This window comes from Athene noctua, chromosome 26 (genome assembly GCF_965140245.1).
Source record: "Athene noctua chromosome 26, bAthNoc1.hap1.1, whole genome shotgun sequence".
NCBI lineage: Eukaryota > Metazoa > Chordata > Aves > Strigiformes > Strigidae > Athene > Athene noctua.
Window position 1 is genome coordinate 4926672 of NC_134062.1, and position 25823 is coordinate 4952494.

At 46.5% G+C, this 25823-nt stretch overlaps 1 protein-coding gene across 2 annotated transcripts; it reads right to left on the minus strand.

The window, feature by feature from the left end:
* Positions 1–119: 119 nt before the first annotated feature.
* LOC141970630 (beta-galactosidase-1-like protein 2) lies at positions 120–25284 on the minus strand. Of its 2 annotated transcripts, XM_074927326.1 has the most exons (20): positions 25170–25284; positions 22115–22174; positions 20682–20879; positions 20020–20088; positions 19612–19707; positions 18020–18128; positions 17618–17710; positions 14658–14739; positions 11646–11710; positions 9324–9408; positions 8118–8255; positions 7644–7724; positions 7323–7429; positions 6779–6925; positions 6300–6371; positions 5272–5350; positions 3953–4040; positions 2032–2146; positions 959–1075; positions 120–479 (listed from the first exon to the last, which is right to left on the minus strand). In XM_074927326.1, exons 1-20 carry the CDS (start codon positions 25250–25252, stop codon positions 393–395), a joined length of 1971 nt encoding a protein of 656 aa, XP_074783427.1. In that variant the 5' UTR covers positions 25253–25284; the 3' UTR covers positions 120–392. The 2 variants fall into 2 exon arrangements, with proteins under 2 accessions (XP_074783427.1, XP_074783428.1); XM_074927327.1 differs by lacking the exons at positions 22115–22174; positions 25170–25284 and adding an exon at positions 21587–22104.
* Positions 25285–25823: the final 539 nt, after the last annotated feature.

The following is a 25823-nucleotide window of genomic DNA, read 5'->3' on the forward strand; positions in this document are numbered from 1 at the left end:
AAGGTGGCCAGTTATAACACATTTTTAAAGTCCCTGGAGAGCCGAGCTCAGCTTTCAGTTCAGATGGCTTCAGTTCTTTGTCTCTCTCTCTCTCCCCTGCCTCCAGCACCTTTTTTCTCCCCCACATTCACCAGACGGTCCATAACATCATGCGCAGCCACCCGAGCTGTGGGTCCTCCGTAGTGCAGGGAGATGAGCATCCACATCCATCCAGGAAACAATGGACTCTGGTTCCTTCGGGGCCCATCCTCTCCTCTGAACTTACTGCCAAAGAGTAAATCCTTTACCTGGGTCTAGTAGAAATTAAGATGCCCAAGTGCCTGGGCCATCGTGTCCCCAGACATGCAACCAGGAGTATTCAAGATGAACCAAACATGGGAAGGAAGCTCTCATCAGTCCACGTACTGGGTTCTTCCTAAATAAGGTATGTCGACAGATTGTATTATCCGTCCTGCAGTGCGTTCTTCAAAAATTACAATCTGCAGAGGAGAGGGACATATAAAGTTCCTTCAGACAAAGGCTGAGTTACTTTAAACATTTTTAGGAGGAAAAGGCATGGGATCACAGCAGGGGAAGGAAGCATCATTTAAAGAGATCAATCAATATGAGTTTGAACAGTAACTGTGATGCTTCTTCAGCACCACATGATGCAGAAAGTGAACCAGCATCGAATCAGGTTTGTCTTGATTTTGGAACTTGATGCAGTGCTTTGAAGTTTAGCTGCCGTCCTCGTTGGTGTCTCAATGGCTGTCAGAGCCACAGTCAGCTTTAGAGCAGCACTTTCCCCAGTTTTCACAGATCTGAGGAGGTAACAGTCTCCTTCCTCTCTGCTGCGCTGGTTTTCAGCCAGAGGTAGGTAATTAATCTGCTGTATGTGTCTAGCTCTTTGGGATGTGACTCAGAGCAGGATTCTTAATAATACCAACAAGCAAAGAGAAATCCCACCAAAGCCTCTCACCTCGTTGCTCCCTTTCCATAACCAGGGCCCAGGAAGGTAGAGTGTTTCCTGAGGTCCAATTTTCCAGTAGCGGCCCAGGTTCTGACCGTTGACAAACACAACTCCCTTTTCCCAGCCCTAGAACCAAGACAGCACACAGAATTACTGAGGCAGCTGTATTGCCCAGTTAACATCCCCCCAGCAAACTGTCTACTTTCACACTTGCGTTCTTTCAGGCCACTTTCTGCAGGTTTTCTGCTTACTTTCCCTGTGCAACTCCCTGACACCACTGACATTTAAGTAAGCCCTGTTGAACAGGAGTTACCCTAATTAAAAGGATAAAGCTTTCAAAAACATGCAATTCATGATTCATGCTTGTACAGGGATCTTCATCCTTTTGAACAGGCACATCTTTATTTCTTCCCAAGCCCAGAATATCTCCCCTCACCTATTTCCCAGGTGACAGAAGTGCTGTATTGGTACTGACTAGTGTAACTTACAACAAAGCATAAATGGAAAAGTGAGTACAATAATGATTGGCATGAACCGTGGCTCTAAGGGAGTGAAATTGGAGGAGAAAATTGAACAATACTTCATATCACATCTTAAGTTCTATGCAAGAGCAGCAATCTTCCACAGAAGAGAGATGTGAACACTAACTCTCATGCCATGTCCACAAAGAAGTGACTCTTTCCATATCACATTGAGGAGGCAGGGATAAAACTAGTGCCTTTGCTTTTTTTTTTTTTTTTTTTTTTTTTTTGTGGTGCCCTTTACTCCTCTGCAACTAGAAAAGAAATAGCATTTTTATGTCAGTGAAAAAGACTTAACTGTTCATTAGCAGCTGTGCAGGGTCAGTACTGCACGTATTTTCTCATCAGGATCACTACAGACTGAACAGAATTACTGGCCAGCTTGAGAAGACTTCTACACCCTCAAAATAATTCTCTTTCTCCAAGATCAGAGGAAGACTGCAAAACTCCAGACTATAAGACAGAGCTCAGTCAGAGCTATTACACGAGTGTCTTTCTAACCAGCTTCTTACAAAAATCTTGCTCAAGAAAATATAAGGGGGAAAGAAAAATAGGACTTGCCTGTAGCTTCAAGAAAGTGTCCTGTGGCTGATGCTCTATCCACAACCTTCCACGAAAAAAAGCTGGACCAACAAAGTAATCTGGGACTGCACTCCAGCCAGCAGTGTGTCGTAAGCTGTAAGAGAGTGACCAAACAGAGCAGGGAAGCACTAGGCAGCGCTGAGAGACAAAACACTGGTCTCAAGATCATTCCAAATCGCTGCTTACCATGGCGGGTGGATGTTGTTACCACAAGGTGGTTATTTCCTTGCATGCCTGAAATGTCAAGCAGTTGCTTTCTAGTGGTAGGGCCTAAAGGTAACATTCTTCAGGCTGCAAAGGGACGAAGTGTTTATCTCCTGTAAACACTCAAGGCAAGCACCTAGCTGATCTCTCCCCGTCACTTAAGATGAGTGAACTGGTGGTACATGTCTCAGTCTTCATTATCCTATGCTTGCCACATCACTGATAGGCCAATTTCTGGTACAAGAAAAGGATATATGGGGCCATCACCATCTCTAGTACTTTACAGCAACGTAAAAAACCTCTGCTTTAAGTCAGTGCTGAAGTGCTGGTCCTCCTTCAGATATGACAGTGCCATGGTGCCGGCTTTAAATGCATGGGGCTTGCACAGGCCGAAGGAAAACCTGTAGAATTGGTAGGATTCAAAGCAGACGTTCCTGCCCAGGAACACAAACACATCCTTGCAAGTCTGTAGTAATTAGGGGCAATCCGGCATTATTTCTTACCCATGGAAACGATTTGGGAGCAGGAGCCAAACAGAAGAGAAAATAGGGAGTGTAGGAGTCCCACAGAAGCCTTGAGCTTCTGTCAGAACACGTTCCTCCCAGCCCTTACAAACTGCTCTTGGATTCAGGGCAGTTATTGATCCAGTGCAGCTCGGCTGCTACTGAATTACTCAGCTGAAAGCCCACGACGGTTCCTTTCCCAACACCACGCTCCGTCCTCCTGCGCAGCGGCTGTGAGCTGATGGTGTTTCATTGCTACCAGTCACCTGCCAGGCCCCCGCTGCAGCACTGACTAATCTGGCTTTTCTCTGGGCATGGCAGTGCACTGGCTTTAGTGTTCCTCACTGGAAATACTCTTCTCACACCCTGCAGGCCAAGGTTATGCGAGTTAACCCATCAATAAGAATCCTTCAGGTAGCTCCCCCCCAGCATCCTTAGACATTTCAAAATGTAGACTTCTTTTTTCTTTTAAAAGCCGTTTCAGTTTAACGTGGCCTTTCCTTCCTACACAAACTGAGGGAGCTGTGGTATCTTGGGGGATGTAGATGTGTTGCTTTCTGGTATTAACTGAAAATAGTCTCTCTGGATTGTGGCAAGAGTCCAGAGGGCATCTGTTGCCTTAAAGGTTTGCTGAGGTTTTCTGTATCTACTAACAGAGGCTCCTTAACTTACCCCTGCTAAATTTCTTTTTCAGTCTTTCTTGAATTAAAGCAAAATAACTTAAAAGAGAGGAAGCCATCTGGACTTGTTAATGTACTATTAGTAGCTTCCTAGAATTAATCTGTCCCTTGCGAGTTTGAATTACTAAATATATCAGCCATATTGCTAATTTCAAGAAAGACACAAACTTCTCCCACATGTGGGTGTGCTGGGACCCACCCCTTCGGGTAAGCTGTGCTTTTACCTACCCCATCTAACCCTGCTGCGCAGGCTGTGAGGAAGGAAGTCTTTAAATCCTCCACAGTGGGAAGACATTTCACACCTAAATAATGGTATGGATAAAGCAGCACCATTTTCTGCACTATTTCAGGCAAAGGTATCAGTTAAGGAATTTATCAGTGCAAAAACCCACTCACCTGCTTTTACCTTGCGTTGCCTTTCTGATAGATTTAACTGCTGCCTATTAAGATTTTGTACTGATGGTAAACAGTTGGTTTCAAATGAAGAAGAAAACGTTTTTAAATCCCACAAACCTTTTCATGAAGCCAGGTTTCATCTCCAAACTGTAAATCTTGAAGTTCCTCAAGGGGGTTTTATTCAGGAAGACGTCACCAATTAAGCCTGCAAGAGCAATGGGGGTAATGAAGAGTTGAAAAACAGCTAAAGCTGATAGATTTTCCTATTTGAGTGCGAGGAACAGCAGGAGATGGAAAGCAGCCACATTCTGCAATGGAATTAGAGTCCATATGGTCCCATTGCTCAGCCAGATTGAGTGGGGAACATTACTATACTTTGGCCTCTCCAATCTCTCCTTTGCTTCAACTCACCAAGCCGTTAAACACCCTCCAAGCAGAAAACATTGTTGGCACACGCACCAGATGGGGTTTTGTTGTTATTGTTGTCTTTTAGTTAGCTGTCCATGTATAGATTTCTTTTTTTTTAAAGCAGTAAATCAGTTACTTCTCTAATAGGCACAGCAAAATATAACATGGGCAAGCACTAATGTCCAGTGCTGATCCCGTGCTTTTCATCCAAGGATCTTAAGACACCTTAATAAGTAATTTTCCTTCAGCACTCTCTTGTTAGATGAAGTTACTCTCCATGTAGCAGGCAAAGCCTGGGTCCTAATCCAGCCTCCTAATTACAGGACTGCAGTTGAGACTGCCTAAGCAGCGCAGAGGCTTTATGCACCTCTTCTGCAGTAAACTAAAATTAGTACAGTCACGTGCCTAACTCCATTAGTCTATTTTGTATAGTTTTTGCACACAGTTCCCCACTAAAATAGAATCCTGGGGTTTCGACCTCTTCCACTTCCACAACTGTGTGCGACAGACTCGAACATTTTAGTAAATTCTGCTCAACAGGATGCAATTCATTCCTCCTGATACTGTGTGAATTTTTAAATGCTGTGATCCTCCAAAAATCAAACCCCCGGGGGAAACACAGATCAAAAGAGGTATTTTCCTTCTCTTCCTGTGAAGTAACATGCTCACAGAGCAAGAGAAAAGGTACCCTAACAACACCTAGCGAATGTAGAGCAGAATAAGATTCGCTGATGGCCTTGGGTGTAGCTTGTCCCCTATAAAATAAGAAGCCTCGATGCAAGCCATCAAGCAGCCACTGCTCTTCATCTCCGACTGCTCCAGAGAGGGGCTGATGAACTGTGTTTTTTAACAAGTTCCCTCCGTCACACCATCTCCCACCGACTCCCAGATGGTAGTTTTGGCTAGCACTACCATAGCTGTACTGGGTCTTCGGTTTGGTTCCGTGTACACAAGAAAGAGAGTTCTACAGCGTTTTAAACTCCGAGAACTATCTAGGACAGTTGGAGAGCAAAGAGAACTTCACTTACCTTTCCTCTGTTCATTCAGTGCCAGCCCATAATTGACGCACCCGCGGTTCTCTACCAAGAGTCTTAGCTGCCTGAATCCCTGTGAAAAAACAAGACAAAAAAGAGCATGAGGTGGACCAGTGCACAGCACGTGCTGTATCAGCCCTAGTGCTTGGTTAACAGAGGTCAGCAGAGGGGTTCGAGAGGGGAGGTGGCACCAATACCTTGAGCAATAGTCATAGATCTGTTCTGGATGACGTGACAGAACAGTGTCACCGTATCTTATGCAAACACATATGCCACTGAGGAACTCGTAGCCTTTTCATAAAAGTTTTCCTTTTTTTTTTTTTTTATTTTATTTTTGTATTTATTTCTGTTGAAGTTTTAAGTACCGTTTTGATATCACCCACAGAGCCAGAAATGGAGTTTGACATAGTGCAGGCTTATTTCATCCAGCTCTCCCACAAAGTCATAAGAACAGCGAGTATATCCACCCCCTCACCTACTCCTAGGAGCCACGCACAGCTCTGCTGACACGCCTTCAGTCAACCCCCTTCTCTCACTGCCAACTTCTGCCAGGGTAAGACCGCTCTCAGTGCTAAAGAGAGACACTCCCCCTCCTTTCATCCGAGACCCAAAAGATGCAAAATCCCCCGAAACCTCTTAAAACCTGCTTCGTGCTAAGGAAGATGAAGCCTACACGGACTTGATCTGCACAACCCGGGTACTCTGTGGCTGCAGTTGTGGGTGTGGCAGGAAGCCTGGCAAATTTTGTGCCGCAAGGACTACGGTGACTTGTATTTTCTCCACGGAGAAGTATTCAAAAACCATTCTCAATGACAAATAGTAACTTGGCAGTGAAATCACACTGTATTTCACTAATGAAATAGTGTCTAATTAGGGTGTAACAACCGTTCCCTGTGTCGGGCTACCGTAGCAGCTAGTTAAACAGATTAGGTGGGAGGTGCCTTCTTGAGAGCGCTGTCTCTTTAGCAGTCTTGGCTCTGTTCTCCACATACTATTGCTGTGAACAACCTCCAATTACTTACCTGTCCTTCAGGAAGGGAGAGCTCCACGCTGTTGTAGTCCAGCTCACCAACATACATGGTGTTTACAAACACCTGCAGAACAGAGCACAAGAGAGGAGAGCAACTTCTCATCAACTGTACTACAATCACGCGTTGCACAGGTTACTGGAGTTGGTTTTGGGGAGGAAATGGTCTCTACTTGAAACCAGAACTCAGCGTCCGTAACAGTGTCACTGATTCAGTCTAGGTGGGGGAAAAAGGAATCACGTTTCTCAGAACATTCAATACTCCGAAGTTTAAAAGTTTTAGTAGACTGGAACCTCACGCTGATTTACAAATGATAAGGGGGGGTTGGGGCTTAGCCTGAGGATCGAAAAGAGCAAATCACAATTCTAATCTAAAAATTCACATTTTCCTTCATAGCTGACCCACCTCCTGCCTAGCTGCCAAGAGCAAAAGCATTTACATCTGACTGCAGTTAGTCACCCTCTGCTCCTCACCTGCGCTCGGTCACGGACATGGTCCCTTGAATGCAGATGTCCACCACCAAATATAACAGTCTCGTAGAGCACATATCCATAGGACTGCCCGCTGCTATCATTTAGACGCAGGTTCTCCATGTTAATAGGAAACTCTGACTTAATGGGCTGCAAAGGAGAAACAAATTTAACGGCAGAAGTAGCCTCTTGGCATTGACAGGCCGCACAGAGGCAATTAATTTAAGACAGGTGTTCTGCTCTGCCACAGGTTACATTTACCCTGTAAGCCTCCAGAGTGTTCCAACCTGAATCACCTTATGCCTCTATGAAAGCTACAGCAGTAAAGACAAGCTACCAGAAAATGGAGCCAAGGCCTTGCAAAACTGGAATTCTCAGAACAGAAGCAGCAGTAGAAAAGGTGAGACAAAGATTTGCCTCCTTCGCATATCCTTAAAACATTCCCCAGCCTTTCCCTCATGGGGTAACAACCAGCGCATTCCTTGCCTTTTCCACCTAAGAGGTGATGCCTTTTAGTACCCAGCAGCATTAGAATTGGTAGCACTACCTGTAAAAGAGAGGGTAACACATCCCAGAGAGAGATATATTGATGCAACAGGATTGCACCATACGACGCCTTGCTTTCAATCATGGGAGGCAGAGGAAGAGGCTGGCCTGCGATGCAAAAAAGAAAGATGAAACAGCTACTTCAGATGCAAAAAGCCAGCACAGATTTAAGGCCCCTCCAGGCCTCCTTTGGTCCTCCATCCCACCTTTTGGAAAAAGCACCCAGGCAGTCAACCAACCAGAGTCACAGGACTCCAGCAGAAGGGCCAGATTAAACACTCCATAGGTAGAAGAGTGTTTTGGTTCTCGCATTTATAATTACCAATGATCATGCTGAAGAGTTGTCGGAGCTTGAAAAATTTGGATGTATAGTCTCCAGCCTCTGTCAGCACAGCGTCGTAATCTGAAAAAAGCAGCACATATGTTTCAAAAAACATACAGCAGCTCTGGGACAGCCACCATGTACACTGTCGTCAAAGTAGTAAAAGCCCAAGACACGGTTTTCTTGGCACTGTCTATATTATGGAAACCTGTACATTTTTATCTGTGCGAATGTAGCTAGACAAGCACAGAGTTGCTTAATTTGGAGAAGAGCCACTCACTGAGGAGCAACATACTTCGAGAGATCTAACTTACACGTATCCACATTTTCACACGAGATAAAGTCAACAATTAACAGTTTTAACAAAGGGCTGCTGGGATGTAAAGCGCTTTGAGGTACAATTTGACTTGGTAACAGTAAACCCCAGAACTGTATCTTGGATCACCAGCTTCAGGGCAGTGAAAGAAAACTCACCGTAACTGGTGACATCTGACTTGTATTCATCGGCCTCCAAAGCACCGTTCATGAAGCCAAAGTTGGTGCCTCCGTGAAACATGTAGAGATTGATGGATGCTCCTAATTTGAGGATGCTTGCTACAGTATTCACCATTTCTGTAAAGGAAGGGCAGTGCCAGGAAGGCCACAGAACAAGGAGCAGGGCTAACACTCTTCCAGTAACTCGAGCAGACACAAACACTCTGCTCCTTGTCAGTCACGCCTGAGTAATTACAGTGATTTGTGCTGTGATTTGTGTTTTGCCCTCAGTAAGGGCAGCACACCTGCTGACATATCCAGACCTATCAATACACTCATACATACCTCTCCTATAGCTGAAAAAGGGTAAAGCTCATGCACTTGAACAGGAATTTTGCTTTTAAGCAGAGGAGTTGTAAGGACTACTCAGTCAGACTCCTAAACTCAACACACTAATGACCCAATTACAAAGACAATTGCAGGAGGATGAGAAAGTCATTAAAATAGTCTTATATAGCTCTGTTTTCACTGTACTTTAGATGCCCTGGAGGTTCTGGGGTTGTTGGGTGTTTTTTTTTTTTTCAGTACTAATCTTCCATCCTAATGAGCTTTTAAACTAGAAAAAACCTGATACTTTTCAGAAGGTGCTATACTTGCAAGAGGCTTAAGTTCATCATATTCCCACAAAAGGTAAAATAATCCTCTCTTAATGAGGAGTGTTTATGCATTAGACAAGTAATGCCGTTATGACGGAGGTTTCACAAAACTTGTGACAGTTTTGCAAAATGCAAATAAAGTCTTCACAGGATTTAGATTAGCTCAGGAGATGAAACAGATGATTTAAATCACCAGGCTGCATTTTAAAAATCAACCAAGGGTAGCACAAGGCCTTAGGACACATTGACACCAATAACTTAAAATGTCTGGCACTCTGCACACCTCACAGAGTCCATCTCTGAGAAATAAAAGGAGAATTTTTCATTTTTTTTAAAAAAAAAAAGAGCTGCTGTTTACTAACACTACTAAAGAAAATCCAAGGCATGGCAATGTGACCCACTCACTGAGAGATTATTCGTTGACAAAGACTCACACGAAACAAAGCTTACAGCGGGACAGAAAATTTGAAAAAGCAGTATGTAATTTTTCCACGACTGTTTGCTGAGCAATAAAGCCCCCCTATCTACAAGAACAGTCTATGGTGCTCACCATCTGCATCAAAGACATAGTGAGGGCCTCCCCAGTTATCAAACCACCCGGTCCAATACTCCATCACCATCTTTGGCTGACCTCTCTGTATCAAAACAAAAGCAAAGTGTTAAAGTGGAGACAGGGCAGTCTAGCACTCATCCCTATTTTCTAGGGAAGCACTGTTCAAACGCAGCTTGGCAATGTGGTTTGAAAAAGTGTTTTCTTCTGTTGGCATAAAAAAAAAAAAGCAGCTAAGGAGCTCTGGACAAGTAAAAAACAAGATGCTGTGGGCCAGCGATGCCCAGAACAGGCAAGTGAAGCAGCAAAGTCCTCTGCTAGGCACAAAGTAAAAACCACAGCACATGATCAGGCGATACCAACTAGCTCTGGATACTGTGGTTCGGTAGAGCTGTTGCAGAAAGACAAACCAACTGCCACTGTTTAGCTTCTGCTAGAAATACACATTTATAAACGTCTGCTTATCAGCTACACCACTGCCAGCTGAGAGTCTGCAGGTGCAGCGCAGCCAGAGCTTGCCAAGGTAGGAACAGCAGACCTTAGCGGCTTAATGCCTTTTTAATGCTGCATATGGTGTTGGCAGGAAGGAATTAGCCTTTGCAGGAATTAGGTCTTCATTAAAACGACTCTGCGCACAGAGCAATTGCTTCCCATTTGTTACCGCTTGCCAGCTCCCTTTGCTCCTGCAGAATTCCACCCGGCCCCACCACACTGGACAGGACAACATGTGCTCAGCCTGGCTGGCACTCCCTCCTCACGGTATTTATTTCAAGTCAAGGCAATTTTGTTCTTTATTTGATAGGGGCTTTACCTTATGCCACATGAAATGGCCACGGTAAGTGGCATTAAAGAAACTCGTGTTTTAAACAACTGGAGGTGCCTGTAATAATCTAATTGTTCCAGGTTCAGACCAGCTCTTGGAATTTTTTTCATCAATCCATCCGCAGTAAACTAGTCAAAGAAGAAGCTCTATCACCCTCTGAAATAAGAGACTGTAACAAGGGAAAGATAACATAGCTTCATAATCCTTACAAACACGAATGACAGGCTTCCTATCTTGTAATGAGTGAGTGTGGCAAAGGAGGAGCTGCTTTTATTGGGCCACGTTGCATTTGGGTAGCCAGTTGGTGGGGAAGGCGCCGCCTTCTGTTCATTTGCAGGGTTTGGGGAATTTTGTAAGACCTAAAGAAGGCGGAAGCACAATGCAGCAGAGCCCCTTTTGCCTGTACAGGAAAAGAAAACAAATTAAAGCAGTAGGAATCAATGTTCAGCATGCCAGCAGCAAGGTTTCTTTCCACAGTACAGGCAAAGCCAAAGGAGGAGATCAGAAGAGAATCGATCACGGCCTGGGGCACAGGTCAGTTGTTCACATCCTTCCAGGCTGGTATTCGGAGCAAGCAGAGCAACAAGAGGAAGAAGAGGACAGAGGATGCAAACAGAGAGAGAACCTATCACTAAAAACCAAAACTTGTTATTCCCTCGCTACCTCCTCATCGCACAGTCAAGATGCTTTTTGCATCAAGCATTCATTAGGCAATTCCCTCCCCCTGATTCCCATCTCCGACAGCACAGGACACTGTTACAGACACACAAGTTGACACCCCGAAGTCAAGTGTTTTTTCACAGTGAGCGCTGTTAAATGCCAGGTAGGCTGGGCTGTGTGGAAGGAGTTTTGTGAAAGTACCGTGGCAGTGTGTCTGAAATCAAAGTGTTCCTCTGATCAGTTCTGCTGCAGATCTTTGCTGAAATAGGGCCAAATGCCTACTGGAGCCAATACTCACTACTGCACAGCACGCCGTTAATCCAACTTCACATATCTGCACTCAGTATGAGGTGCTGGAGATGACTGAAACACCCATCACAGTGTTCCCTGCAAGAACTGCAGCAGAGCAGCACCCAGCACTTGAAGGCTACAGTTCTCAGCCATGCTCTTGACGGCATCCACAGCATCAGGGTAAAAGGGTTTGGGAAAAGAGACGACTGAACTTAGAGACAGAGGTCTGACAGTCGCAAAGGGGGATGCTACTGGCTATCAACACTTGAAAGTGTGAAGAAATCCATCCCCTAATAGCTAAACACAGGCCACAAGGCACAGCTGAAGGCCTTTAAGAAGGCGCTGGCTAACAGCCTACTTAAAACCTCCCTCATACTCCAGAGAAATCATCATGAGTATTTTCACTGATTCCAGGAGGATTTGGCCTAATGAGAAGGAAGCTCAAGCATTTGTTCAAAAAAAAACCCCAAACCAAAACAGACTACCAGCACTTCATTTCTAATGCTGTCCTGGAAAATCTAGGTGAACAAAGTTTTTCTGCATCTTACCTGTACTGTGTCCAGGTATTTCAGTAGCCCAGGTTCCAGTTTCTGAAAGTTAACAGTGGCCAGGGCTATTGGGAAAAAAAAAAGCTTTTATTAATTGTCTCACATACAAAAGGCCTAGGGAACCATCTCCTTGGGCATCAGCCCAGCACAGGCTCAGGGGGAACTGGAGCATCTTCTGAACCACCAATACAACCTCCTCGGAAATTTCCCATCAAAGTCTGCACTTAGTATGCAGAATCTAACGGGACCACAGCACACAGAGGAATACTTGCAGGCCACCTTTTTAGCTCTAACGCTCAGAGATACTAGAAAGAGCATCAGAGCAGCTCATGGTGTGTCACAAGCTTTAATTAGAGGCTGTAAAGCACTTGGAGATCCTCAGATAAAAGGCACCACATAAAGGCAAACTTATTATTAGAAAGTCCTATCTGGATGCCACACTGATCTCCCAGGCTTTAGCTGCAGGAATCGCTACCCAGGCAATATCTTGCAGCTTGTCATGTCTGTGGGGGTGGGCGAGAGAAACCACAGTACAAGTGAACCAGATAGAAATTGTAATTGGAAGACTTATCTGTGCTTCTGTCCTGTGCAGCACGGGGGAACCGGCAACTACTCTGTGTGTGCTGCATGTAGAGAGAAAGTCGCTGCACGATCTTCAAGCACTGGCATGGGAAGACCCGTCTGCAGGCCCTGATGCATTAGCAGACACTAATCTGGCATCAACGTCCCAGCCCCTGGTACACGTTTGAACCATTTTCATACTTTTCTAGCCCTCGGTCACACTGATGATCTTTCTCCCAAGAAACTTTAAAAATGCAGGAGCAATATATTAAAAATCGACTTCTTACAAGAGAGCTGGTATCAAATCCAGCGTCAGATGTGTCAGAGCACTTCAAACAGAATATTTACAGAAGCAAAAGCTCACTCCTCACTATTTATACCTCGATTTTAATAGGCTGACCTACGTAGTGGGCTGAGCTGAAGAATCTGGCACAGGCAAACGTGGTGGGCAAACAAAATAAAACGTGGATTTAGCATTGATGTAATATGTTAGTTGGCAATCCTGAAGGCAAACGTGCCCAATTCTGCTCTTCATGCAGATTAACAGCACACCATTGAAAATGGTGTAAAGGTGCAGAGAACCAGTCCCTAGAGTCTCATTCATCCTTTCCACAGTAGGAAGTTTTCACATACACACAGCTTTCCGCCATGGTGCTTCAGCCATGGCCTGGAGGGAAAGCAGAGTTTTTATTTTATCACCTATCAGCTCCCAGAAGGGCTGCACCAGGTCAGATTAGAGCCACCCAGTTTGGGATTGTGGCCACCGAGTGTGCCCGTGAAGGGAGGAGGATTGCAGAAGCTGCACAGGTCCTGAGAGATCAGACTGACTGCTCCCGGCAGGAACGGCAACCTACAGATGCTTCTTGGAAAGGAATCTGCTGATGAACAGAATAAAGAAAACCACAGAATCACTGCATTCGTTTTCAGCTCCAGTATGGGGTCTTCTCTCTATTTTCTTAGCGTATCTACAGTGGATTTTGTTCTCTCTCTTTTAGGGCTTTCATTTATCACCTTGCCGCTATACCGCTTTGAGCCCTAGTAATTCCACGCCTCTGATTACTTGACATGTTGACTCTAATGAGCAGATTGTTATGACATCTAAAAGGCAAATTGGTATCAAAGAGCTCTCAACATGCGACACGCTGGAAAAGACAACTGCAAACAAGAAGGAGCTCGGAGGCAGGAGACATTCCTTCCCTCCAAAGATGGTGAGGGCTAAGACAGGCGTTCCCACAACAGCCCTTCTGCACGTCGGGCTGCTGGCAGGGAGAGAGTGACTCTATGTGGTCAAGGCTGGAAAAGGCTGCACACCAAAAAAATACAGCTGAGAAGACCACCGTAGTGGTGAAGGCCCACAGAGTTACTGAATTTGTCCCTCTCATACTGTCATATAAAACAAAAGGAGGGAAAAGTCTTTTCCCTTTAATCATCTCCATCCCTGAGATTAGAAAATTAACAGTATTTACGACTGAGTGATGACAGGAGCACTCAAAGACTGCACCCGGCAAACACTTCATTCAGGGAAGCAATTACTACTCAAGCAGGCAACTGGCAGGAACACGGGAGAGATCAGAGAGGCCAAATACGTAATAAATCTCAGCTGAACTGGATCTGGAAAGCTGAAAATCAGTATCACGCTATGCCCCAACCAGTCAGATTTAGGGCACAGTGAAACTCAAACAGCTGTACCTCCATTTCCTCACAGTGAAAACCAGGAGGGGTGCTAAGCAGCATTTTAAAACACTGAATAGAATTACAGTTTTTACAAGGAAAAGGGAAAATGGACATCCTTTTGCATCATGCACATCTAATACCCTCCTTTACCTCCCTACCACGGGCTGTACACCCCAGAGCAAGCTTGCTGAGAAGACAGGGCTGCCCTGCAAACTACTGCTAAATTTACAGAATATTAGATTTCAAGGTTTTGATGGACTTTTTTTTCTTATCTTTTTAATTGGAAAGCAGGTATCTTAGGAATAAGTTATTACCATTGGTAATTGCTGAGGTACTTGTTTAATATCTATGGTAATGAAGCAATAAGAAGTAGTATTTTCAGCCTTTTAATCTGGTGGAAAAAAACATCAAGAAATGCTAGGTGCTGCCATCTCTTGACTAACCTCATTGGGAAGTAGATGCCCAATACCAGACAGAAGGCAGCAAGGTATTTAGTCTGCACACACTTAACGTCCTTGCAAGCACAGGGACTGCCTCCCCATGGAGCAATCCTGCTGTCACCGTGTTACACCTTATGTCCAAAAAAAATATCTCTAAACCTTTTTGGGAAGGGACTGGGTTTGTTCTGTGTGTTATACCAGCCATCCTTCCCCAAACCAGAACACAGATAATAGGTGCAGCGTGGTGAACAAAGCGCACTGCTCTCCTTCAAAGGCTGCATTTCATCAGCTGCCCCAGACAAAGAGCATCTTACCTGGCTCTCCTACAAGCACATACCTCCTTCCACCAAGCCAAACGACAGCCCGTTCTTGTTGTCAGAGGTCATTAACAGTTCTACAATCCCTCTGTTTAACAGGGCCTAAATTAAAGAGAGGAAAAGCCATTGTGTTAGCAACCCGAGTTTAGTATTTGTCAGGATATTAAAGCACTAAAGTACATTATCACTTTCTCTGGGGATAGCTTGAAACTGGCAGTGCCTTGGTAAGAAATATTATTCCTGTGACATCTCCCATTCCTCCTGAAGCTTCCCTGCCTACTTTTTCCAGCTTAAAGACAACTGAAAAATCTTATTTTATTTGAGAAAGCTGGATCAGTTTTTCACTGATGCATGAAACTTCAGGATTTTATCTTCCTCTTCTGAGATCAGTTGAATAAATAGCTTCACTGCTTCCCATCAAAAGAGGACTTCAGGTGGAAGAAGACAAAGAAAAGCAGCTCACCCTTCCTGACTGTCTCACGATGGAAGCTGAAAGGGGAAAATAGCTGGTTTGCCCGTGAATGCCATCAAAGGACAGCTCAGGTACCCATGTTCTTGAACAGTCAAGTCAATGAATTTACTGGTTCTTCGGTAGCAAAGCACTGTACAAAATAGCACTCTAAGGTTTTTTAAATGCGTATACACACGCAAGGTCCTTCCCATTAGGATTGTTCCCTTATAGTTGGTTTTTTTTTTTTTTACACAACAGCAGCTAATGTTTGAAGGAGAGATTAGGAAATCCTAGTTGCAAATTAACCCCTCTTTTCACTGTCTGCATTGGAAGTCACTCCTTCAGCTTCAAGGAGCTTTGAAAACAAACCTTCCGTCTCTTGGTTCTAAATTACTAACTCTAAAATGGTGATAAACCAGCTCACACAGGAGTCACCAGTGTCATGCCCCAACTAGTTAGTGTCTGCTTAGTGTTTAAAGAAACCTCTGTGTATCGCACAGGCCCGCACACCCTGGGAACAACGAGCAGATCTGAGCAGCACACACAGGCTCCATTAGAGAAGCATTACAACTCAGAGTTTAAAGGCAAACCCACAGTTAAGACAACCTGGTTAATTTACCAACCTATCATCACTAAATCAATACCTGAGCAGAGGCTGGAATCTGACAAAATTCAGCTACTGGGGGAACTGGAATTTCTAACGAATTTTATTAAGATGATTCTTTGAGCACTGCATTAATGCTAAGTTTCTTCCCTCCTTTTGAATGTAAGTGCAAAATGGAGGAACGGCAGAGAGCTGGCACACATTGGAATGCATTACAGGATTTCAGGGTGCAGCAGAGAAACCAGGAATAGAAACAGCGTCTGAGGCAGACACAGGTGTGTGCTCAGCTAATCCCAGCTCATGCCCTGTGTGGGGAGGGAGGTGTCAATACACCCTTTCACAGCCTTCACGTTTTGGAAGGCAAAGGCACTGCACCCACAAGAGGGAGATAGGGACAGGGATTTCTGGTTTTGTGTGAGTTGTGGGGTTTTTAATGGGTATATTAATTCCAGGAAGAATTGCAACATTATCACACACGCCAGAGGCAGATCGAAGTAACCAACTCACCACACTCAAAGCTCAAGGCCCAAACCAGCACAAAGACTAGGAGCTCCACCTCGCATTAGATCCCACTCCAACCAAGAAAGGAAGCCCTGCAAATCCTGCTTTCCCACATTTTCACCTTTAACCACTCTATTTCCTCAGATGTGAGCTGCACACAACACCTGAATATGACTAAACAGCCCTGCAACCACACACCAACCGGCCTGGCAAAGAAATCTGTCCTGACAAGTCTGTAAAACATGACAAGCTCTTTCATCACTGAGATATGGAAAAGCAAGCACAGAGTCAACACGCTGTTCAGACACAACAGAGTCCCTGTGCCCCATTTGTTTAGGGCTCCCAAAGCTGTTTGCTTATATGCTTGTCACTGGTGGGACACAGGGAGGGAAACTACGTAGATAAAACAAATTTGACATTACCAGTTCAGACTGGCAATTAACTCTCTAACTTGTTCATGTGTATACTTCACATTTAACCTTCTAAGCCGTGTTAAATCACTCCAGGAGATGGAGTTAGTTCAGGAGCAGGCACTGCTCTAAGCAGATTAGGATTCCTGCCACACAATTTATTTGGTTGAAGAGTTTCTCTATACCTTGAGCAGTGGGACAACCTGAGCCTGAGCAATCCTCAGGATGAAGCTGGGGTACCCTAAGAGTTTCCAAAGGATCTGATAATGCTGTAGGGAACATACACTTGACGGCACGTACACACCACTGGATGGGTGACCTCTCTCAAGCGCAGCAGCACTTTAAAGCATTCAGTGAGAAGAAATTAAACAAGAACCCTTGTAAGACACACTGCAGATCCTGTTAACTGTCTGCCTTGCAATTGTACTGGGGGCAAACGAACAGGTCAGATGCACGTTAGATCCACCAGGATACCCTGGCCCCTCTGGGCACTGGCCAAGTCATTACCATTCAGTGCAGAGGCAGGAGCCAGGGCAGAGTCTAGTCTCTGTTTGATAAGAATAAGGGAGGCATTAGACAAGTTAACTCACCTGATGCTGAGCTCCAGATTACACAGGTTTAGGACAGTGCTCGTGGCTTGTTCACATAAACCTTCCTCCCAGGAAAGTCAACAAGGACTAAGAGAGACCCTTCTCTAATATCATCTAAGAGAAGCAGAACAGGACCAGCAGGAGAGAGCTTCTTCAAGGCCAGCTATGTTTTACAGATACTCCCCCACTTCCCTGTCACCCTCTTCTCTGGAAGAACACGGGCTTATCAGTGTTGAGAGGGTCATATGCCATCTCTTCCACTCCAGGAGGAAGCATCAAGGGAAATGCAGCCAGATTATGCACTGACGTTTTCAAGGGTTTCTGAAGCTATGCTCAAAAGTTATTCAGAAGAAAGAAAGTACTATAAGGAAGGTGGCTTAAGAGAAAGATTCACCACAGAAACAAGTAAACGTGCCAACATTACCATTTTAACATAGGACATGTAGTTTGGGTCTTTGGCATAGGAACCGTATTCATTCTCCACCTGCACTGCAATGATGGGACCTCCTTTCTTGTACTGTTGGGAACAAAAAGGAGAAGTTGTTCACCATGATTTCTAACCAGAGAATGGCATCACAGGGGCACTGGCTTGCAGGAATGTAATGCACAAGTCTCAGATGGACTCAGTTCCACCCTCTCTCCCTCCCAAGTCTCTGCATAACCAGACAGACAGATCTGGATTGCTGACACAGACAACTTCAGTCCATACTGCTTCCTAAAGTGAAGCTGGTGGGTTTGTTATTGCCTCAACCTGCTGCTGTTACACACAGCTCACAGTGCAGACAGTCCCCACCTGTGGACAGAGAGGGTGAGGGATTGTACTTGCCTGAAGAGGGACGACAACAGGCATTAGGTGATCAAAATAGGCATCCACAGCTTCCGTGAAGCCCCTGTACGTTGTCCTCAGTTGCATCTCTGGATCTTGCAGGAGCCAGCTATGAGAAAAGCAGCAAACAGAATCTGTCTGAGTCTCCTGTCCAGTCAAGGCTGCCAGAGGCACCCCCAGCCACCAGCATCGAGTCACAGCTGGGCAGGAATCACTCACCTGTCAGTGTGGGTACGGACATGGCGAGTCGGTGCAGGACACCACGTGAGAATAATCTATCACACACCTCCAAACGAGCCCAGGCTGCAATTGCCAAGCTGTTCCCCTTCTTTTTGTTCTGTATTTGGGGCCTAAGCTCATTCCACTAACTCTCCCAATCAGATTTCAAGGGCTAAACTTACCACTCTAAAGGTTACTCTGGAATTCCCTGCATCCCCAAGGGCACTCTACAACCAAGTGCTCCCTCATAAAACCCCAATCATCGCTCAAAACAAAGCTTCTGGTAATTGTTCCCATGGTTTCTACTGCTGATTTACAAGACACGGTTTGATGGTTTGGGGTTAACACGGAAAAGAGCAATTTGTTTAAGAGCAGAACAACGTAGTGCTGTAACAATTCAAGCAGAGTGAGCTCGTATCTTCCTTGTCTCTGCAAAAGGGAGTGTTAACTAATAGTGATTCCAGAGGTCTGAAGGACTCGACTCCTATATGCTACATGCAGCATGATGGGCTTACAAAATCATCCTCTTTATCTGTAAAATGAGAATAGTACTGTTGCTCTTTATCAGCATCTTTTATCTAATAAAAAAATATACGTGGGTGTTGTGGCAACAACTGACAATAACTTCTCATAATCTGATGTAGAGTGAGCTACTGCCTCTGGTCACAAGTAGCTACGCTCTTGTGAGCAAGTCTCTGATACACCTTCACAGTGCTGCACCCGAACCCTCTGATGCCAAAGGCATGCTGGAAAATTTAAAAGATTAAAAGAAATAATCCCCAAATTTTGTCGAGTGTCTCCACTGAGGCTTACGCTCTGTGAAGCTAAGAGCAACAAGTGGTGTGTAACCTGGCACTGGTTCCACTGGGAACTAGTAACCAGGCAAGCCTCAGTGCTGGTGTGTTCAACTGGGCTCTCAAGGCCTCTTACCCGCAGGCCAGAAAAGTGATGGGTCTTTATTACTGCCAGCCATAAAATACATATGTTCTAGCAGGGCTTCTAAAATGGACCTGAGATGAAGCAGATTTTTACATCAAGCTGCAAATACTACTATTTGTATTACACTGAGAAAACTGGGTTTCCCCAATTCAATTTTCTTGCTATAACCATTATGCCACAACACAATTATTATTTTGAAGAATAACCACTCAAAAAAAATTCTGGTTGCAGGCTTACTATCTGTACTGCTTAGGAGAGCTCAGTAACATAATAAGTATTCACCCGCTTTGGGGAGACAGAAGATAAATATTCCCATCTAACAGCCACACATGCTAAATCTCTGAAGGAGGCTCAACTGTATGATCAGGGGTTTTGCTCTGTTTTATTTCCCCAGTCTCAAACGCTTGCCTCAACTGCACTATTTACACACTGACCTGGGCAGGCCACCGAGGTCCCATTCGGAGCAGATGTAGGGTCCAGGACGCAGAATCACCCACAGTCCGTTTTTAGCTGCCAGTGAAAGGAAGGCCCTAGAGATCCAGACAGTGTAATTATTGTCTGACCGCAGAATCCCCACACCATGTGCTCCTAATACACCAATCACTGTGGAATTTCAGTACCAAAACCAGAAGAGGATTGCTGGATGAAGCAACTAGACTGGATCTAGCAACTAGTATTAAATCTGTAAGTCCCCAGGACTCCAGCAAGTAGGGGAAGGAACGAGTCTCCATTGCCTGGTCAAGGCACAGGCTTTGCTTCAGAAGCATCTTCATCCCGAACGACACACACCCCCTCCCCTCAAAACAGGAGTATTTAATAATAGAGCTGTCTGTACCACATACTCTAGATCCAGGTTTTGACTGAAGTCAAACTTCCCTCTTTCTTGCTCATGGAGGTTCCATGGCACGTACCTGAAATGCAGAGTTAGAGCAGTGGAGGTCAAGGGCTGAAAAGGGCACTGTGGTTGTGACGTGCAGAAAAAAGCCTCTGCTCTCCCTTTGTTAATCAGTAATAGATGCAGAGATTACTGCATGTACAGATTACAAGTGTCTATTTTGTGGCTTTCTTCCATTTTTCTGACAAGTCTTTACTTCGTTGCACTCTCTCCTGTACTCTGCAATATCCGAGTTCCACAAGACCATCATATGTGGTTGCTCTCTAGGTATAACTTTCATTTTCCAAACCAGAGCAATTTCTAAATCACAGCCGTGCTGAAAGGCTGTTTCAGCACCAGACCCGTCCTCACCGGGCCAGCATTACGAAGGCACTTTGTCCCAAAGATCTGACAGACATCTGTCTCAGTCGGTATTTGAGGATACTGCAGCATGTGATGGTTAAAGAAAACCTGAGTCTACCCTTTTCTGTCTCTTTTCTCATAACAACAAGTACAGGCAGACATTGTTATGGCCCACTGGAACTAACAACAAAGTCCTACCAACTTCTGTGGAAGAGGGGAGAGGCTACAAGGCACGTGTGACAGAGCCGAGGGAGCGGGGACACTTACGTCGTGAGGGTGTTTAAGCCACATGCTTTCATCTTAAGCATGCGGTCTTCCCAGTATTCCCTGGGGACTCGGAAATAGTGCATCGAACCCCCGAAGATGCGGAAAGGCATTCCTTCCAGCAGGAACTGTGAGTTCTCTGTCTGCAAGCCTAGGGTCCTCCCCCATAACCGCAGAGGGATCAGCTCACTCCAGTTAAACCTAGAGGGGAAACAGAGAGACATATGAGCATCCAGTCACTGGTAAAGAAATCTGTGCGTATCCTAAAGAAATCTGACCCCCTAGGAGAGGCTGCTCACTTCACCCTACCTGGCAGGATGTGCTCTGACCTTCCTACTTCTTAAGGAAACCACAGTCATATAGACAATATAGATTTTTCAGAAGACTGTAAACCAGAGGGAAGATCTGCCCAAGGTGTGTATTTAATACTCATTTCACTAGCAGCTCCCATCCCAAATGCCCCAAGCCACTCTACCAAGCTCTACAGCCGCGATGACACTTCTCAGGCAGAGATCATCAAACTCACTTGCCCATCTTGTATTTTCAGCAAGTTTTCACTCAATACTAGCCAACACTTTCATAACTTATGAAAAGCAGGATCTGCCTGTTTTGCAGTAGGATGACATACGCTGGCTGATTTCCAGATCCTCGCTCCAGCAGCGGCTGCGTTTCAGTATTGCTGCCCTGGATGTCTTGTGGTCTCTGAAACCTTCCAGCTCAAGGCATGGAAAAAATCAAGAACCCTCATCTGCTTGCTGTAAACAGAGAATCTTTTCCTAAATATAATGAAGCTCCCTGGATTATATCACCACTCAGGAAAGACTAAATCACTGCTTGTACTAACTCCTTAATATGTTACTTGTCAAAAGAACCAGAGCAAAGGGGATACCAGGTTCCACAGCACTTACCAGCATGAGCGCTCTATCACAGCTCCACTCGGGTCGGTTCCTGCAGGTAAGAAACTACTTCCTATTGCCTTACATGACTCCCCAGTTCATTTTGGCCGAACCAAGAAAACATGTTACCAACTAGTCCAGATCCAACGCAGTTACACTGCCTCCCTCAGACCCTCCACAACTCTGAATACACAAAGGAGTTAGACAATAGCAGCTTGTTCCTCTGAGACGTTCTCACAGCCAGATGCGAGGGATGAATTCCCGTCTCAAGAAAGCAAGTGTGACCCACGCGTTGGAGAGAAATGTCACAGTCAGAGAAGAGGGAAATACCTGAGCCTCCGGCTGTTTTCTACACTACGTGCAGGGCGGGTATTAGCAGAGGGGGAGGACTTCTCAGAACTCACAGCTTATGGGGATTGCTAACCAGGAGCCTGCAGCAATTACCCGGCCTCCGACGACACAAGACAAGGAGACTACAAAGGAACTAAATCTAAGGCTTCCAGGAGACTGCACGGGCTGGCTGACAAGCACAGAGGGTACCTGTGTAGCACAGCATTCTCACAGGACTCTGAAACAACCGGCAGCAGGCATGGGTAATACCTGGAAAAGGAAGTCTAGATTAGATATTCACTGCTTTCAGTCAGAGAGCACTCACACGCATTTATTGTCAAACCATCTCCAAAAAAGAGTGCTGAGCATGGAGATTGTAACGTATCCCGTTCAGAACGTGGTGCAGGAATAGCAGAGCTTTTATGATTTTTTGAGCACAGCTCAAAGTAGGAGAAATAAGCACGAAACACCTAACTGCTGTATTTAAAGGGTGACTGCCTGAAGAGAACAGGATAAAAAATGCCCATCTATGCAAGAAAGTATGTACAGCCAGAGAGGGATGGCGTGAGGCTAGGCAACAGCGGCATTGCTTCCAAACAATTACTGTGAATTTTACCAGCAGGAAAGGTGGTTCTCAATCCACACAGAGGATATCTTATGGCTCCCTGCCCCTCTCCTGCTAGAACTGCATCTCACGCAGATTGCAACTTTTGCAAATCAGATCCTGAAACTGCAGCTATACCTACTGCTGTGGCTTGGAGGCAAGCCTGAGGCGGAAAGATCAAAGGAGCCTGGAGACACAAAACTCTTAATTTGTAAAGATTAGGTTGGAAAATACCTAAATTTCCAATTTGTTTCAGAGCTAGGAAAGGCCCTAAATCACCCCTGCACACAGCAGTACTGCCTAACTGCCACTGGTGCCAGAATGAAGGCTGCACATACCCAGATAAAAATACACAAATCACTTAAGCTCATCTTAATCCTGGGCATAACTTAGTTGGCACGTTTCCATCAAGCTTCCTGCCTTAAAACTCCCTGGCTCCAGTGTTTTTTCTCACCAAGGACTGGTAGGAAGCTCGCAGGCTCCCAATATTTTCAACATATTATCCTAGATATCCTGAAACCCACATCTCTCACTACGATCTGTTCAAGCAACTTCTGAAAAAAACTTCTGTGACTCAGCAGAGCCACGTTACCCTGAGCTGGATTTCCATAGCTCAAAGTCCACACAGGCTCTGTGCTATCTCTTGAGAACAATGTATAGCTCCCAGTATATTTTTTTCATTTCTATAATAACAGGACAGATTGCAAAGAATCCTTTTTTGTCTTTGCTAAAGGTTACTGGCTTACTTTGTCCCTCTGTATCCATTTCCTCCCTGCTTCAGGAATTTGAAAAAAAAAAAAAAAGCATTACATTACCGTGAAACAAAAGCATCGAAATTGGGTTGGACAAGTTAGTCCTTAATGAAACAACCTGTCTTTATAAGACATTAAGTTGAACTGGACATTAAGTTGAACTGCAAAACACTCCACGCGGAATAGGAAAGTGGCAGTTAACTGCTAAACCAGACAGCTACGCTAAGGCATTTGTGCCTGTAAAACAAAAACCTAGCTGAAGTCCTCTCTGCATGAGATACGAGATTTAGCTTCGGTGTTGGTCTACCACATCCCTGGAACAGCTGGGAGAAAAAGCCAACAGAAAAGAAAGTCAAAACAAGGGAAGAAGCATTGAGACCATCCGCTTGTTTTGCCAATACTAAAGGACGCGCTTCGGAGGACGAGGGACTTTACGGTTAATCCCTGAGCTCTACTTAGACCTGTCTCAGAGGGCTTTGCTGTTTATTCTGGGCTTCCTCTGCCCAGGGAAAAGTGAAAGCTCTGAGCTGCCTTCCCTCGCGGCTCGCTGTCTTGTGGTCACCAGGGTGCTGTGTGTGTGAGCCGAGCCCCAGGTGCGCCCTGACCACGGCCGGGATGACGGTCGCTGCGTTCTGCAGCGCCGTCTGTTCTCGGGTGACCTGGGCCACAGAGAGAAACACGGGCTACCGGCGGATAGGGTGCTTTATAGATACACTCTTACAGGAGACAGACTTCTGTGCTTTTATCAGGTATCAACTTGCAGTAAGTCTCTGCTAAAAACGCATGTGGCACAGACCCAAGACCAGCTATAAAAGAATTTTGCTTCTAATTATGCAAAGATTTATCAATACTCTTTAGCTCTGAGGATCAGGTAACTTCCCACTATGAATTTAAGAGCCCATTATAAAACATCGAAGGTATAAAAAGGATGAGAGTGGTAACAAATAACTACATCTTCCCTTGCCTGAATATTATCTGAGCGGGCTGCTGTCAGGGACTGAAGAGCTTCTGTCACTTGGCACAGAGAAGCTGCTCTGAAGACTGGCTACAACATGAGTCCAGGAAAGAGCATCGCCCCCAAAATGGGATCGAAACCACACAGATTTAAGCTAGAACCTTGAATAACTTCTGGTTACTACAGGTGGGCTACAGAGGAACGGCTGCTGGCCCAGAGCGTACGAACGGGACCAGGAGAAGAAAGTTGAGGCTGTTGCGAACGGGGAGCTGGGTCCCCCGCTGCTCGGTCGGCGTGGGGAGACGGGCAGGAGGGCGAGGGAAGAGCTCCGGTGTGAGCACGTCAGAGCCCGCTCAGAGATGGGCGAGCTGAGACGGGGCGATCGGTGGGCACCGACCTGCGGTGATGTAGAGCCTCGCCAGGGCGAGCATTCACCTAACGCAGACTCTGGATTTATGGCGCTGGCAATCGGCCTTCCCATACCCGTGACTTTTTATGATAGACGAGAAGTTGTGTAAATTACGCGGAACGTTTATTTCAAGCTTTTAAATCATTTCTACGTGGAGGCAGCTTTACTCTCTCCGGTCCTTCCCACGCTCCCGTCCTGCTGGGGGAAAGCTCTCCGCCAGTGACTGATGGGGAGCGGTGCACCGGCTTTCCCTCTGCATTCCGATAAGAAAAGATATTTCGATTTTATCGAGCCTGCCTCGCCGTAAATTAATTTTCCAGGCAGCGCGAGCATAGCACTGAGTGAATCGCCGTTCTCCCGGTACCAGCGGCCCCCGGGTTCCATTCAGGCGCAGCTGCTCTCAACAGCAAAGCCCGGTCACGGCGGCAGGCCTGCGCTCGGGGGAGCGCCCTCAGCCCTGCGAGCCCGCCCTGCCCCGGCCCGCCCGCCACCGCGGCGCGACCCCCGCCACCCCCGCGGCGCGGCGGGGCCGTCCCGGCTCTCACCTGCGCAGCAGCAGCCACAGCACGAAGACGAGGAGCGCCACGCCCCCGAAGCGCCGCTGCCGCCGCCCGCCGCACGGCCACATGGCGGCCGCCCCCCGCCGCCGCCGCCGCCGCCCCGGCCCCGGCCTGCCGGCCCCGGCCCCGGCCCCGGCCCGCCGGCCCCCGCCGCCTCGCCCCGCCCCGCCGCTCGCCATTGGCCACCCGCCGCCGCGCTCCGCCCCCTGCCCCCTCCGGCGCCTCCGATTGGTCGCCACCCACCCGCCCGCAGGGTGGGGCGAGGGCGCGGGCGCTGCCGATTGGCGGCGCTTGTGCCCGTCAGGAGGCGGCGGGGCCGGCGACAGGTACCTGGCGCTGAGGGCCCGCGGCCGCCCCCCCCAACCCCACCCCGGCCCCGCCGCGGTAGCGGCCTGGCGCGCCGGCCCCTCAGGCCGCCTCCCGCCCTGCCCTGAGCGACGGCGCCTGCCCCGCCCGAGGCGGGAGCTGGGGGTTTAACCTGCCCCCTGCTGCCGGGAGCTGACCTCAGGGCCTGCCGGTGGCCTCTCGCCCAGCCCGAGATCGAAAAACACCTTCGTCTCCCGCTCACGCTCTGTCCTCTCCGTTCCCTGCCGTGTACTGAGAGAAACGAGGAGCTGGGTCATTCGGAGAGACGCCGCA

Coding starts and splice junctions, on each gene's coding strand:
- LOC141970630 (XM_074927326.1), bottom strand. CDS start 25,252: ATGTGGCCGTGCGGCGGGCGGCGGCAGCGGCGCTTCGGGGGCGTGGCG. Junction 20,089..20,681: donor GGCTTAAACACCCTCACGAC/GTAAGTGTCCCC, acceptor TCTGCATTTCAG/GTACGTGCCATGGAACCTCC. Junction 14,740..17,617: donor ACATGTCCTATGTTAAAATG/GTAATGTTGGCA, acceptor TCTTTAATTTAG/GCCCTGTTAAACAGAGGGAT.